The sequence below is a fragment of the Lissotriton vulgaris genome, chromosome 4_1 (genome assembly GCF_964263255.1).
Source record: "Lissotriton vulgaris chromosome 4_1, aLisVul1.2, whole genome shotgun sequence".
NCBI classification, from domain to species: Eukaryota; Metazoa; Chordata; class Amphibia; order Caudata; family Salamandridae; genus Lissotriton; species Lissotriton vulgaris.
The window spans coordinates 1,872,249,308-1,872,263,509 of NC_141691.1; the positions used below are offsets into that span (position 1 = coordinate 1,872,249,308).

The 14,202-nt window shown below is 41.7% G+C and overlaps 1 protein-coding gene across 4 annotated transcripts in view; it reads right to left on the reverse strand.

Moving 5' to 3' along the window:
* Nucleotides 1-14,202, reverse strand: part of MTSS1 (MTSS I-BAR domain containing 1) — a 534,479-nt gene that overhangs the window by 90,402 nt on the left and 429,875 nt on the right. For all 4 annotated transcript variants that reach the window (XM_086966201.1, XM_086966203.1, XM_086966202.1 and 1 more), the window contains exon 7: nt 7,965-8,122. In XM_086966201.1, coding sequence (XP_086822327.1) covers nt 7,965-8,122 — 158 coding nt within the window. The remainder of the gene's footprint in view (nt 1-7,964; nt 8,123-14,202) is intronic.

Below are 14,202 nucleotides of genomic sequence, written 5' to 3' on the forward strand. Positions count from 1 at the left end.
TGTTGTAAGGCTATCCCTCCCATAGATTAAACACTGGGCTACCTTATTAGACTTAAGTGAAAACTTCAGTTTAGGAACCACAGGGAATGCTGTGGGGCAGGGTGGGGGCGGGGGCAGGGCGGGGTGGAGGTAGTGGAGTCAGACATACAACAGCAAGGAGTAAAGTAAGTAAATACATAATATAACTATTTACCTTGCGCTCACTGTATCGCCAATTTGGAGATGCAGCGAGCGCAAGGTAAGTAGTTTTATTTATTTACTTACTTTACTTCTTGTCGTCGTATATCCGACTCCTCTACCCTCCCCACCCTGCCCCACCCCACCCCACAGCAGTCCCCCTGCAAGCCGCCACTGTTGGGATCAGATAGAGAAATGCTTCTTCTACTCAGCTGAACTTGTAATCTAAAATCCTCTTTAATGGTAAAGTCATATTTTAAGTTACTATTCTGAAAATGCCACTTTTAGAAAGTTGGCTTTTTTCTGCCTTAACCGAATGTGCTTTCAGGTCAGTGTCCAGGGTCACATGACTGCAAATGGCTCTCCTGTTGTGGGATGTGTATTCCGTTTGGACATGGGGCCAAAGGGCCTTAGGTGTGGGGCAAGGTGTTTCTCAACTGAGCAGGTGTTTCTTCGAGGGGCTGTTTTCAGCCCTTCCTGAGTTTCAAAGGTTAGTTTCAGGGTTATGCCCACTCCCTTCCTGACTTCTAACGGCTGATTGTGTTGCCACTGACAAATGCAGGTCACATCTAGCCCTTTATTACCCTAGACAGATTGTCAAACCTACCCCCTTCCCTGGGTTTGGCTCCAAACGGGCCATCCCTCACCCACTGGGTATAAAACTAGCACGTTCATAACCTCTCATCAGAACACTCCTGAATCTGTATTAGATTCAGAAGGAGGCATGCTCTACTGTCAAATGAAGTAAGATTGGATCTGCTTGCCTGGAGCAACATTATATGAAAAAAAAGAAAAAATAAATTTCCTAAAAATAAATATTTTGACCCCTTTGCTGCTTCTGTCGGCCAACAGCTGTCGCGAGCATCACCTCCGTAGTGCTGCGAACGTCCGTTGGCCGACGCGGCCCGCCCACTTAATTGAACCGCTGCAGCGTGGCGGAATCTGCGTGGTGGTTAAGCGGTTAAACTAGAAAATATTTACAAACAAAAACATTATTACAAAAATTTATTTTTTGGAATATGTCCTACCATATAACCACACAAATCACAACACACTTCTAAATTTTGAAAAAAATGTACATCCATAATGAATACTTTTTTTTAAATTATTAACTACCCACACTAACACTATAATCCCTATAACATACACCTATATTAAACTGTAATATATTAAATTACATGATTAAAACTTATTTTAACATTTTAGGCTATACCTATTAAATAACTAATTATAAAGTAAGTACAATGTATTTAATACCCACCCTTTACCCATTTAACAGAAAAACCACACATAAAATATTCAATTACCCAAAATAAAATTCCAATAATTAACATTAACTATATAATAATTAAACATAAATTATGTTACACCCTTTACCCCTATAGACACCACAACACACACCTACCGTACAATGTATTGCATAATTAATTTTTGATTAAATTATTTAACAATTAACAAATAATTAATAAAAATTAAATACTTGCCATCCTTCACCCTTATAAACCCCAAAACACACCTAAAATTAATTTCACAATTACCATAATTGATTAACCAAGTATTAATCAAATATAAATTAATTTACACATTTAACACTATAACATCTCAATTAAATAAATATAGATACATATTAATAAATAAAAAATAATCATTAATTTAATATAATTAAATTACTTCCCACTCTATTCCCATATAAACCCACAACCTGCTAAGTAACTAAAAAACACAAAATTCAAATAATGTTTTTTATAATTACTAAAAATTTAACACATCTATTACAAAATATAAACAATTCTTATACAAAAAATTACATCACATACATTTAGAACATATACTAAAATACATAATTTAAAAAATAGATATTTTTAACAACTATATCTTTGCAAATGATATTAAACATCTAGATATTTTTTAAATCAATATTACTTACCTTAAGTTGATATTCTTGACCACGATATTGTTGCTGTCGATATTTCTGACTCACGATATTTGTGACTCGATATTTCTGCCAGTCGCTATTTGCAACTTGATATTGGGTCTCATCACCTTCTCATACATGTCTAGCAAGAGCACTGTTTTAGCAACTACGTATAAGTAAAAGCTACAATTATGGGTTAGTTTGTCCACTTGTCGCTCCATGCTGACTAGTATGTCAACCGGACAAAGTATTTTAAAATTTGGTGATTATTTGAATCCACGTGTTACCTACATGAACATGTTAATGGTATAGTTTGACGATTATAAGCTGCAGCTTTGTTTTCTCACTATACATGGTTAACAGACTTCCTTATTTGTTGAAGAATTAATATATTGTGTACTTTATAAAAAATATTATTCCACTTGGTTACACAGTGTATAGCGGTTTTGAAAATATGAATAAGAGTGCAAGGCACAACTGAGAGCTGGGGAACCCTGCAGGCTGCCTCTCTTGGTCACGCCACCATCTTGTGATGTTTAGGCTGAGAGGCCCAAAAATAATTTAGATGAGCACCACCATGCTATCTAGGCAACCCACCAATACTTCCCTGCATTAGAGGTGGCTGGTGTAGAGATAAACAAACTCCATCTTTAGAGATCTAGGGTAATCAGAAGCTTGGTATTGGCCCCTGGTCAATGCCACTGACACAACAAATGACTGCCCTGGGAAGGCTGGGCGTTCATGATGGAGCTGTGTCTTCCCATCCAACGACTTCTAGACTCCTGGCACCTAGTGAAACGTCTGGCGCATCTCCTTAGCCACATTCACCAGGAGCTGCTGTGTGGATGACTCAAGACAGAACCCTGATCTTCACTGAGGACAGCTTGCTGACTTAAGTTCCAGGGAACCCATAGCATTGCTCAGGAAGGTATGTAATAAACATTATTATTTATGATAATAACTGATGGATTTGCTCTTCTGATCTGATCTAATCTAATGTCTGAAAAAGGCATTCCAAAGCCCCATCAATGAACTTATAAAGTCATGGTTTGGGAGGAACTGGGCTGATCAGGAGCGGAAGAGGGTTTGTCATGACTCCGCCAACTACACCCTAACAGTTACAGGGGCACGACTGAGTGAAGGCAATGATGGAACTCCCTCCAGATTTTGTTTGGGGATCATAGCCGGAAAGGGGAAGTGACCAGAGTGAAACGTGTACTGCCAGGTGCCTCTTGGCCACTGCTGCTCTTCCAACGATGGCTGTCTGGGTGGTTGGTTGGTTGGTTGGTTGGTTGTAGGACCTTTCACCACGTAGAACACAATGTTGCCCAAAGCCCACCACTCACCAGTCAGTACCCTGCACTAAAAGCCCCTCGTATGGGTATTATTACGCTGGATCCGATCCCAGTCTCCCCATCCTCCTGCTTTTCTTTTTTGTGCCTCTAGTCCCTTCTCCTGAGTTCCTTTGCAGAGGAGCTGCAATGTGGGCTGGACAACCATCAAGGAGACGCCCTAAAACAAAGCACTTTTGGCTTCGTAGGCTACCTCAAGGCTGTGGCGTGGATTTTCTTGTCTAGATCTGTGTGTTTTATGGTCGGTGTCTATCAACAGTCATGAGTCTCTGGTTTCTGCTGCCTTGCAGTTTCTGGAAGGAGGGGCAGCTACTTGGTGATGGCAAAAGGAGAATATGGGTGAGGAGAAAAGTCAGGTTGTGGCAGACGAACATTGCATATGTTGCGTAATTAGTGGACCCAATATTCAGAGGTCGGGAAACCCAATATTTTGGTGGCTGAAAGGCAGGTTTCTGTGAAAAAAATGCACTGCCACAATGTGGTCATGGCCCATTACAGAGCAGGCAATATGCAGACTGCGCTTGAGTTTTTTAGAAACGTAGTTCACTGTAGTGTTGTCTTCTCCTACAACATTATGTTAATGGCATGAAACAAATCTCTGAGCACACGCAATCACGTTTCGGATAGTCTCTCTGTGCCCCCCCCTCTCCCCCCGGCCAATGCCAGACACAATCGGTCTTCCTGTGGGAAGACAGCATCCTTGTGTATTTTTGGGAGTGTATACAGGCATGGGTGTCTCCGACGTTCTATTTGCAAGAAATGGTATTCATTCATAGTAAAAAGACAAGTGTCATGCCATTGTTTGAGTTGGAGATACATTTTTTAAAGTTAATTAATAAATTGGATTGGTATTCAATTTCTCACAGCATGATGTATTATTAAGTTGTTACGAGATTTCGTGTTTATAGTCTAAGCAGTTCATTATAACAATATTTCCCCCTTTGTCCGCTTCTCTTATGACTAGGTCATTGTTGAATTGTAGGACTTTAAATGCAGTTCGCTCCCCTGTACTTAAATTGTCTTTACATTTGTTTTGTCACCATAATTTATCTATGTTCCATTTTTCTAGGTTTCTACTGACTAGATTATAAAACATTTCAATATTGTTACCATTGAATAGCTGTGAAATCCAACAAGTTTTGTTCCTCAATCCACTGTCAATGTTTACGTCTGTTTGTACATTTAAGTCCTCTATAACATTAGCTTCAGTAACCATATCACCCTCCACATCTATGGTTGATAATAAAGCCTAATCTAATGGAATAATAATACAGTAATAAAATGAGAAGAGTATCATTCCTGGATTTATTTCTTTAAAAAAGAGGAAACTGTACTTTTGTGTACACACGTGTTTGTCACAAGACATGCCTTCAGTATTGGAGTACTCACCATAAAATGATTCTGTGCACATAACTCGCTTTACATTCTCAGTGTTTTACAGTTCACACTACTCAAATAATCTAAATATATAATTGTGGTGGTAGTAGAAACTGAAGTATAGTGAAGGGTACGTCACATGTAACCTACGTTGTGTCAAAAGGCACGCTAATATGGCTTAATGATTCTCAGTATTGAGAGCAATGTTTGAAATTAAAGATTGCCTGATACTAAGTATAGATTGTACTAGCCGGCCAGATGATCAGTTGAAACAATGGATAATTTGATAAATTATATAAAGAATTACATTTAAAATATTGTACTCTAAAAGAAATAGCGTTCCTCATGCTAGAAAAGGTATGGGTTCTTTCTTAGTGAAGATTGGTTTTCCTTTAGTGTATCGCCTCATAGGGAGCACTTTGTCTTTTATCCACAAGTACTTGGGTTATGATGTTAAATGCATAGCTATACCAGATGATTCTGTAAAACAGATTATAATTTAATTTCCAGCCCTGAGGAAGTCGTAGGGTGACTCACCCACGGACGAAACACGTGTTGGCTGGCTGAAGAACTGATATCTAAATAAAGCAAAGACTTGGAGACCATAAGGACGACTGGATGACTCATTCATGTTGGTATGTGATTGCGTGTGCTCAGAGATTTGTTTCATAGATTCACATTTATAATTAGGGATGCAGGGGTGATATCCCTTCTCTGCAGAACACTGCACTGATAATACAAAAGCTTATCAGTAGTACACTGTGGACTGTGGGCCTAAATCCCTCATTCTCCCACTAAAGTACAATTTATGTTAATGGCATAGTAAAGCATGGCAAACTTTACGTAAACTTAAAATATACACAGGGATGCAGACATTGCGTTTCTGGATAAGTGTATGCATACGTTTACAAGCCTGCTGCTATTAGGTAATGTGTGGAAAGCTCATTCTGTAAAAAGTCCTTGATGCAAAAGGGCACTCTATGGGTTCTGGCCTGTCTAAAAAGTACTTGATGGGCTCATGAAGGAATCCTGGATGGCACAGGAGCAGCTGATACAGCGCAAGACCTGAGAAGAAGGGAGGTCCAAGTCTGACATCATATCAGAAGCTTACAAGTTCCACTGTACCCCCTAATAATCATCTACGGGGACTTATCCTATGATGTTAATGTAAACAGATATTTACACTATTATTAATGTCAATCAGCACACAGACCAAAGTCGATTTCCTCTGCAGCCTTGACCAACAGATGTCATTAACACGCAACCCAATTGTCCTCACTTTTTTTTAACTTTGAAAGATAGAAAAACGCCAAGACCTGCCCTAAAGGCATCAGAAAAAAGCCTCAAAAAGATGTCTACAAGCATTATGAATGGGTCTCTACCATCACCCTCTACCTGAAGGTCTGCCAGATTCAACCTTCTATCCATCAATAAAATAATAAAACTAGACTGTTGAAACCTGTAGCCACTCCATGCCTTAAGAACTTCAGCAAAGATAAATATAGATAGCCTACCTACCTGTACAACAACCCCCTCTCCCTCCGGCACTCAAACAAGCACAGGTCACCCCACAACTTAAGAAATGAAATGCAAACACTAAACACCTCAAACTGCTCCCCTTCAACCAATCCTTCACTTAAGAGATAGAAAGGAAGGTCTCCTATCCAAAAACCATATACATAACAGAAGACTACCCTATCACTGGTGCACTGAGGGCTAGCACTGAGTGACATGGCTTATGACATGGTCGACAGGTCTATCCTCCTGGAAACGTCAGAAGTAAGCCTTGCAAGTGTGGTGCCCATCCTTCCTGTCAGTTTGAACACAGAAGCGACGCCCAGTACAAACCACACAGAGTGGCATGGTCTTCCCTCGGTTTCAGTGTACGCGTGTACTAAGTGGCAGGTGTTCACCGCTGGTACAGACTGCACATTGCTCGCAGTTATTGTGCAGGCTCTAAAAAAAGAATACTGTGTCCTGAAGCGGCCTCGCTGGGCTATTCAACTTACTTTAAATTAAAAAGAGGTTTCCAAATTGGATCTAAAAGAAATTAAAATAAGATTACCTACAGTAATAAAAAGCATATACACCAATTTAAAGTAGAATGCACAACCAAAAGAATGAAGTTACAATAACGTACTTACCACTACAATGAGGTATGTTACAATTCAAACGGATTACAAATGCAACGCATTAAGGGTTGTAAATGTATAAGGGTAGTAAAGAGTTCTTAGGATTCAGGGATGGGTAGTTTATGGGATAGTAAAGGGTTTTAGCGATCAGGGGCGGGTAGTGCATAGGGACAGTAAAGAGTTTTTAGGGTTCAAGGATGGGCAGTGTATAGGGGTAGTAAGGAGTTTTCAGGGTGCAGGCATGGGTAGTGGTTAGGGGTAGTGAATGGTTTTCAGGGTTCAAAGAGGAGTAGTGTTTAAAGGGGTAAAACGTTTCAGGGTAGCCTTTAGGGTCTAAAGAGGTTTTAGGGGTTCAGGGAAGGATAATGCTAAAGGGTAGTACGGAGTTTTTAGGGATGGGTTATGCTAAGGGATATAAAGGATTTATAGGGTTCAATGAAGGATAGTATTAAAGGGTAGTAAGGGATTTTAAAGGTCTAATGATGGGTAGTGTTAAGAGGTAGTAGAGATGTTTTAGGGTTTATGAAGGAGTAGTGTTCAGGGGTAGTATGGGTTGATTTTGTATATATGTGTATGTTTGCGTGATAAATTACAATGTAATGTGTCCTTGTGGTTTGCTTTGTAAAGATAAGGTGGTGAACGAAAATGTGTGGCAAGTATGGTTGTCGTTTTGCAAGTATGGTAAGTGTAATGCATGGTGTTGATGTTCTTTTTTTGGAATATTATACAGCGCGTACTCGACCCGAAAGTATCAGAGCGCTTTACATTAGCACCAGTTGCGTTACAGACGGACACACTCATTTTGTTAGGCACGGGGCGATTACGTGATTTGCCCAGAATCACAGGATGTTGAGCGTCCCTGCCGAGACTCGAACCCGGTTCCCCAGCTTAGAGGTCCATTAAATTGGCTTTAAAAACTGATACAAATACAGATAACTCCTATCATGGCAGCTTCCTGATCACACAAACACTGAAAAGATAATAAGTTTGAGAAGAAAAAAAATAACTTACTATGACTGGCCGCAACATGGTGATAAAAGTGCAGAAGCGGCCACGCTCTTCGATGAGGGCCTTCCTCACCGCCTGCTTCTCGGTCTCCTCCAGCAGCAGGTATTTATCGTTCACATCTTGCATTGCACTGTCCAGCTGAGGCTGGATATCACCTCTTCCTGCAAAAACAAGAACCTTCGTGAGAGACAGTCCCATATTCATCTCTTCACACAGGGTGACGAACCCTCCTTTAGAAGTTTTTATAATGAGATTTTTCGATTGAATTGGTTAAATTTTAGTCAACAAGTTGCAAACTCTGAATGAATGTTAACCAGGGCACAAGTCAGGGGTACACGCGGGTGGACAGCGTCCACCCACTATTTTCACAGGGTGGACGCCTGCCAAGAAGTTGGGCCCCACTAAAAAAAATATGCTGAATTCGTCCCGGTGTAATTTGCAAACACCGGGACACTTTCTGCAGCTCCTGCACATTGTTGTCTGCTTTCGATCTGCAACAACGTGTAGGCGGGAAAGGGGCTTTCTTATGGCAGACTCCTGCTGGGCCCATAACATAGGGCGAGTCTGAGGGGTCATCAAGCCTTCTTTTGTTGGAGTCTCCTGGCTGGCGGCAGTCAGGAGCCTCACACCGAGAAGCAAATGCGGCAGAGGGGATACAAAGGCTCACTCCTTGTTAGCACTTCATACATACTTAATATAGGCAGATTTTCACTTTGTTCAGTCCTTGTTTAGGAGCAATGCATGCACTGTAAGAATGTCAGATGTGTTGGTCTTTCCCAGTATTTACACAAAATAATAGCGTTTATATAGTGCTTACTACCTCTGAGGAGGCGTTGTAATAATTTAAACATCACAGTTGTTATTGTAAAGCACTATGGGTAGAGGAAGTTTGCGCTGACAAAAAGCAACATTGCTTTATGTGTAGCTTTCAAAAGTGTGAATCTTCTGCCTAAATCAGGAGGGTTTCCCTGTACATTTGAATTGTGCTCCAATGTACTCATGATAGACATGCTAAACATATACGTGAGGGCTTATGATCTGATGTCACTTCTTATTCGCTAGCTTGGTCTTCCTCTGCCCTTGACCCTAGGCAGGCCTGGCCTGGCTTGGAAGGCACCAGCTACCTTGCATTTATTTTCCAGTAGGCGTGTGAACCAGTGCTGTCCATTAAATATGGAATGTGCTAGAATATTCTATTACCATACAGAATGTGATTAATTATTTCAAAGACTCTGATATAAACCAACTGCTTGGCTCTTCAGAAAGCAAGTCCTAAGGGGTAAGAGCACACTTTTATGTAAATCACTGTTCAGGGAGTGGCTCAGAGATGCTCCCTGGCAAACACTGATCTGTAACCATTGCTTTTATGTAGATCTCTGTACACAAACTAGATAAGATTCACTGTGTGTTACTACAAGTAATCTGCGTGTATTAAGTTAGTGTCTCCAAGTTGGATTATACATTTGTAAGTTTCTAAACAGCCTGCTTCAGTGTGTCACACAACATGTGAATGGTTCATACAGACCCCTTGGAGAGGCTTTATCAAACGATACAGCACAATGTGCAGAAAACTCTTGCATAAAGAACGCGTTTCCATCTCATGAGTGGAAGCTCGGCACTGCTGCGGTTTGCAACATCCCTAAAACGCGAGTGGCAGCCCCAGATGCAACTGCTGATGGTGAAGGGTAACTGTGGCCCAGCAGCCGCTAATGCGGATCCGGTGTCCTCTTCTGTGAGGCAACCCGGCAGGTCTGTGCCTCCTGAAAGTAATCGTACTCTATGTTTCTGTTGAAAACTGGAGGAGGGGGAGAAAAAAATCTTCTAGGGCAGGATAAATCACTATTTTAACTCCAGTCCTAAACTATTTTGTGTGTATAAGTGTATTTTCGGGGGGGGCTGCATTAGTCACGGCAAGCATAGAGAGGGAAAAGACAGGCATAGAAGCATGCATGCATCACGCATGCAATACATCCGCATGTTCAGCAGAGGCTGCAGGTCGCTTTAACATGGAGGACTGGCATGACAGAGCCATGCCCACCTCCAGGACCTGCTCCCTCACGGCCCCTCCTCTTGCTTTTCTGCAGGTAGATTATGGATCTGTATATATGGGCAGGGTTAGAACATCCTCGTACCAGCATCAGGCAGGAACAATCAACAAGAACACAGGTAATGTAGCGGGCTAGTAAAGGGTTCTGTAAATATCTATTTTATAGCTAAAAACCATTGTCAAAATTGCGCCGTTTCAGATGATCTCCAGTCTGTGGTGAAAAAAATGATCAAGGAAGATGGTACCTGTAGCGCTGTTGGCGGGAGCCAAGGGCGTGGCCTTAAAGTAGTTAGGTGACGAGGAAAGATCAGAGCACGGCTTGTAGGTATTGCCAAATTTTCTCCTGAAGAGCCCACCTTTTGTCTTGGGAGTCGATTTGGACAAAGACAGTCCTAAGACCTGGATGTAGGCATTATTATGTCTTCTAGTAGTTCACACCGGGAGATTCTTACACATTACCCTGCTAATGATATTGATTACAAAAGGACTGTTGTCTGTTTGTGCAGAAGAGTAAAAAGGTATCCAAGTCAATTTACTTAAAAAAAAAAAATATATATATATATATATATATATATATATATTAGGTGTTACCTTCATACCAGTGCTACTGAATTCACGCAGGCATTTCCTTTTCTCCTTTTAGCATCCGGTCACCATAGAAGTGCCACTAGAACTTCTTGCCCACTGACTCCTCTTAGTTGTTTTATTACGATTTTACTGACTATTTAATACATGCACAGAAAGTCCTTTCAATATCATACGCCACATAGAGAGTTCTATTCATAGTAGAACTTAAAACGTTAGTAAGAAATTACAAAATAGTGTACTTAAAATGCATTTACGTGCCAATTATTTTTACCTGTTTGATTCTCCCAAAGGGAAGACTAGATGTGACAATGTAACAGAAAGAAATTGCATCTTACAATACGTCTCAGATCCGTGTACGTTTGTAGGAATCCAAGGGACCCACGCATTTCCACGATAGATCTGCCGACAAGTCGACACCCTAGAAGACTGCGGTGGTAGACCATGTTTTTCATTCCACCTGGGTGTTCATGGTACGCAGCAGGCGACTCAAATATTCTTCTATCTGTCAGCCATAAAGTCAAATTATATCAAATAATATTTCGGTAAATCGTCGTTTTGACCAAAAACATACCTAAATCCGCACTTCATCAACCAAAACAATTCTTTGAACCGGTCAAACTATGCATAGTGCCTCGTCCACTGCTTCCCCCTGAATTTACAGTTTTTTTTCCATGAAATTGTGTTTATTCATTCTGCAATCTTAGTCACCCCCTCCCTTTCATAAACGAGTGACATATCCGGCTCTGGTCTATTTCCCGACGCCTCGAAGGCTGATCTTCTAAAGGACCATTCTCAGATCAAATAAAGTAACCAGGCTGATGACTTCAAACTGGTCACGGGGTTAAAGCCCTGTTGATTCTATTTGGGTATACCGTGTTGTTACAGCATCTTTTTCTCAAAGCGTATTGTATACCAGAAAGTCAAATTCATTCTTCCTTGCAGAAACTCTTCGAAATTTTTTACTTACCCAGTCCCCCAAATTTAAGGTGTTACTCACTACCGAAGGACAAATATCCTGAAAAATGTGTCCAAAGATACTCCGCACTGGCTGCACCAACCGTTTCAAGACTTTTACGCACTCACCTATTCTCAATTCCATAAATAACTTACAATTGTGCCATGCATTACATGTTCACATACCCCGTGATGCCTCGCTCCCTTAATTCAGCCCACTTGAAGCCAAACTCTTCAGGGGCGCGTTGGGCAGGGGCGGCATCGCTCCGATCTACTGCAACCTTATCAATGCTCCTGGAACGCTGGATCACATTAGAACGCGCTGGGAGAGTTGGATTGGGACTCCTTGAAGAAGACTAGCTGGATGCTGCGATGGTGCCTCGCCTCATAACGATCTCCTCCCGGTTCCGCCTGATCCAAACTTATTCTCTCTACTGTACGTATCTCGCCCGACCAGATTATACCAGGAAGGTCTCCTCCCTGCTCCCGCCTGCCCCCGCTGTTCCAGAGCCCCTGCTGATTTCTACCACATGGTGTGGTTACGCCCAGTGATCCAAAGGTTCTGGCTGGCTGTGACCAGGGATCTTCCAGATGTCTTGGGCTGGGAGGTGCAACTCTCCCCATTAATGCTGCTGTTTGAGGTTATGAAGAGTTCTGGTGGGTCGAGAGCAGACCACGAGTTTTTGGGTACAACCACCATGGTGGTGAAACATGAAATGGCAGCCTGAGGGAAGAATCCATCCCCCCAGTGTCACAGTGGCAGGGGGGAATGGACTGGTGTGCACAGCAGGAGAAGCCTGTATATCAAGCCACGGGATGTCCCTTGAAACACTAACGCAATTGGGGAAATGGATGGGCCAATGGGACCGAGCCTTGGACTGTACTGTATTTTTGGCCTTTATGAACTTGTCTCCTACATGATTGCTCGTTCAGTAAACTTGTATTTTTTAATGCTTCTGCCTTGCAGTATACTTGACTTGTACCTTTTGTGTCATCTGAGTGGTGTATTCCCACAGTGTTAAAAATCAATAAAAACTGGTTATAAAAAAAAGATAGAATTGTGAAATATTACCCGTATGTATTGTCCAGGATAACATTTGTACACACAATCTTACTCCTTCACTGACTGAAAGAACCGAACAGATAAATAGGACCATACCTCCACCATGCCAAGCCAGATAATAGCACTTATATTCTAGACAATACTCATCCCATCTGATGAAGCCTATGACTAGTATCTTCACGCTCCAATTTATTATCTTAACTCTTCCAGTCTGTTCTTTTAATTTGCACTAACCTCTATTGCTTTCTTTAAAATTTCGTCTGGACCTTTTCTGCTCCTTTCAAGTAAATCTTCAAGATTCACGCCACATCTTTTTCATTGACTATATATTTCGATGTCTTTACATGTCCAGACTGGTGATTTGTCCTCCCGTTTTCATTAGTGGCTCTTTAATCAAGGCCACTTTGATTGCTTCTAGCCTAGAAGAATGATTCAGAAGTCCTTATTTATCCTTCAATGTATAGAAGCCAGACCTTCTACCACGTTCATAGCCATTTCAAGGAAACAATGAGCTGGCCCCTGTCCATTGTGTGCACTGGTGGGCATCAGGAGCCTCCAGGATGGCCTACCAGTGGACACAATGGTAGCAACTGTATTTAACTCTCAGTCCAAGAGCTATGGAACAGAAAGCTCCTCTTTAACCACATTGTGCAAGACAAAGGAGTCGTAAAGGTAAGAGTTTTAAGAGTTGTATGTCCTGGCTGTTTTCCATTGGTATATAAAAGACAACTAAGCAGCGTGCAGAGCACACACCACCAAAAGCCACCAGAGACCACCACAGAATATCCAGCCACAGAGATGCGCACAATGAAGACTAACCCAAAGTGTCAGCTGAATGCAGCAGCAGAAATTGCAGAAGGCAACAGTGACACAAGAAAACACAAAGTCAAACTGGTACTCCAGCATTTTACTACACATTTCTGGTGACAGCGTACAGTCTGTTATTTTTATTCTGATAAAGATTTTGCTTCTCCGGCTGCTGGCCAGTAACCAATACACCTCAATGCCTATCCTCCATAGAACTGAGTGCTCAATGACCAACGAGGACAGAGTTCCTGTGATCTAATCTGGATTACGGTTTTACTACCTGTGTCCCTATATTCAACTTCAACCTTACTTTATCGAAGTGAGGTGGCTTCTTTGTGTATGCAAGTGGCTGCCATACGCTGAAACATTATTATAATGAAAGAACCCCTGGTATGCAATGTCAAGAACACGCATCTTACCTGCACTCATCAACCCCCACGCACTGCACTACATGTTCACCGGTCGTTTGCACGAACAGTGAGCTAGTTACTGGAATCATGAGCGGAGTGATACTCGGATATGTGAGTTGTAAGAAGCAGAACAGTGCCTCCCTACAGCTAATCCTCAGAGTAAAAAGACAATGGTTCATGTGGTTCCAGAAAAACCTGCAGACACTTGACCGAGGAACAAAAACAACACACTCTTTATAGCGGTTTTTGTCCTGCGGTGATTGCCGAACTTACTTCTTTTTTCGGGAGTGGCCCCCTCTGTCCCCCTGCTGCCCTACCCACTGTGCCCATAGGCATTTCGCCACCTACAGCTGCAGTGCTGTTTCATTAAGT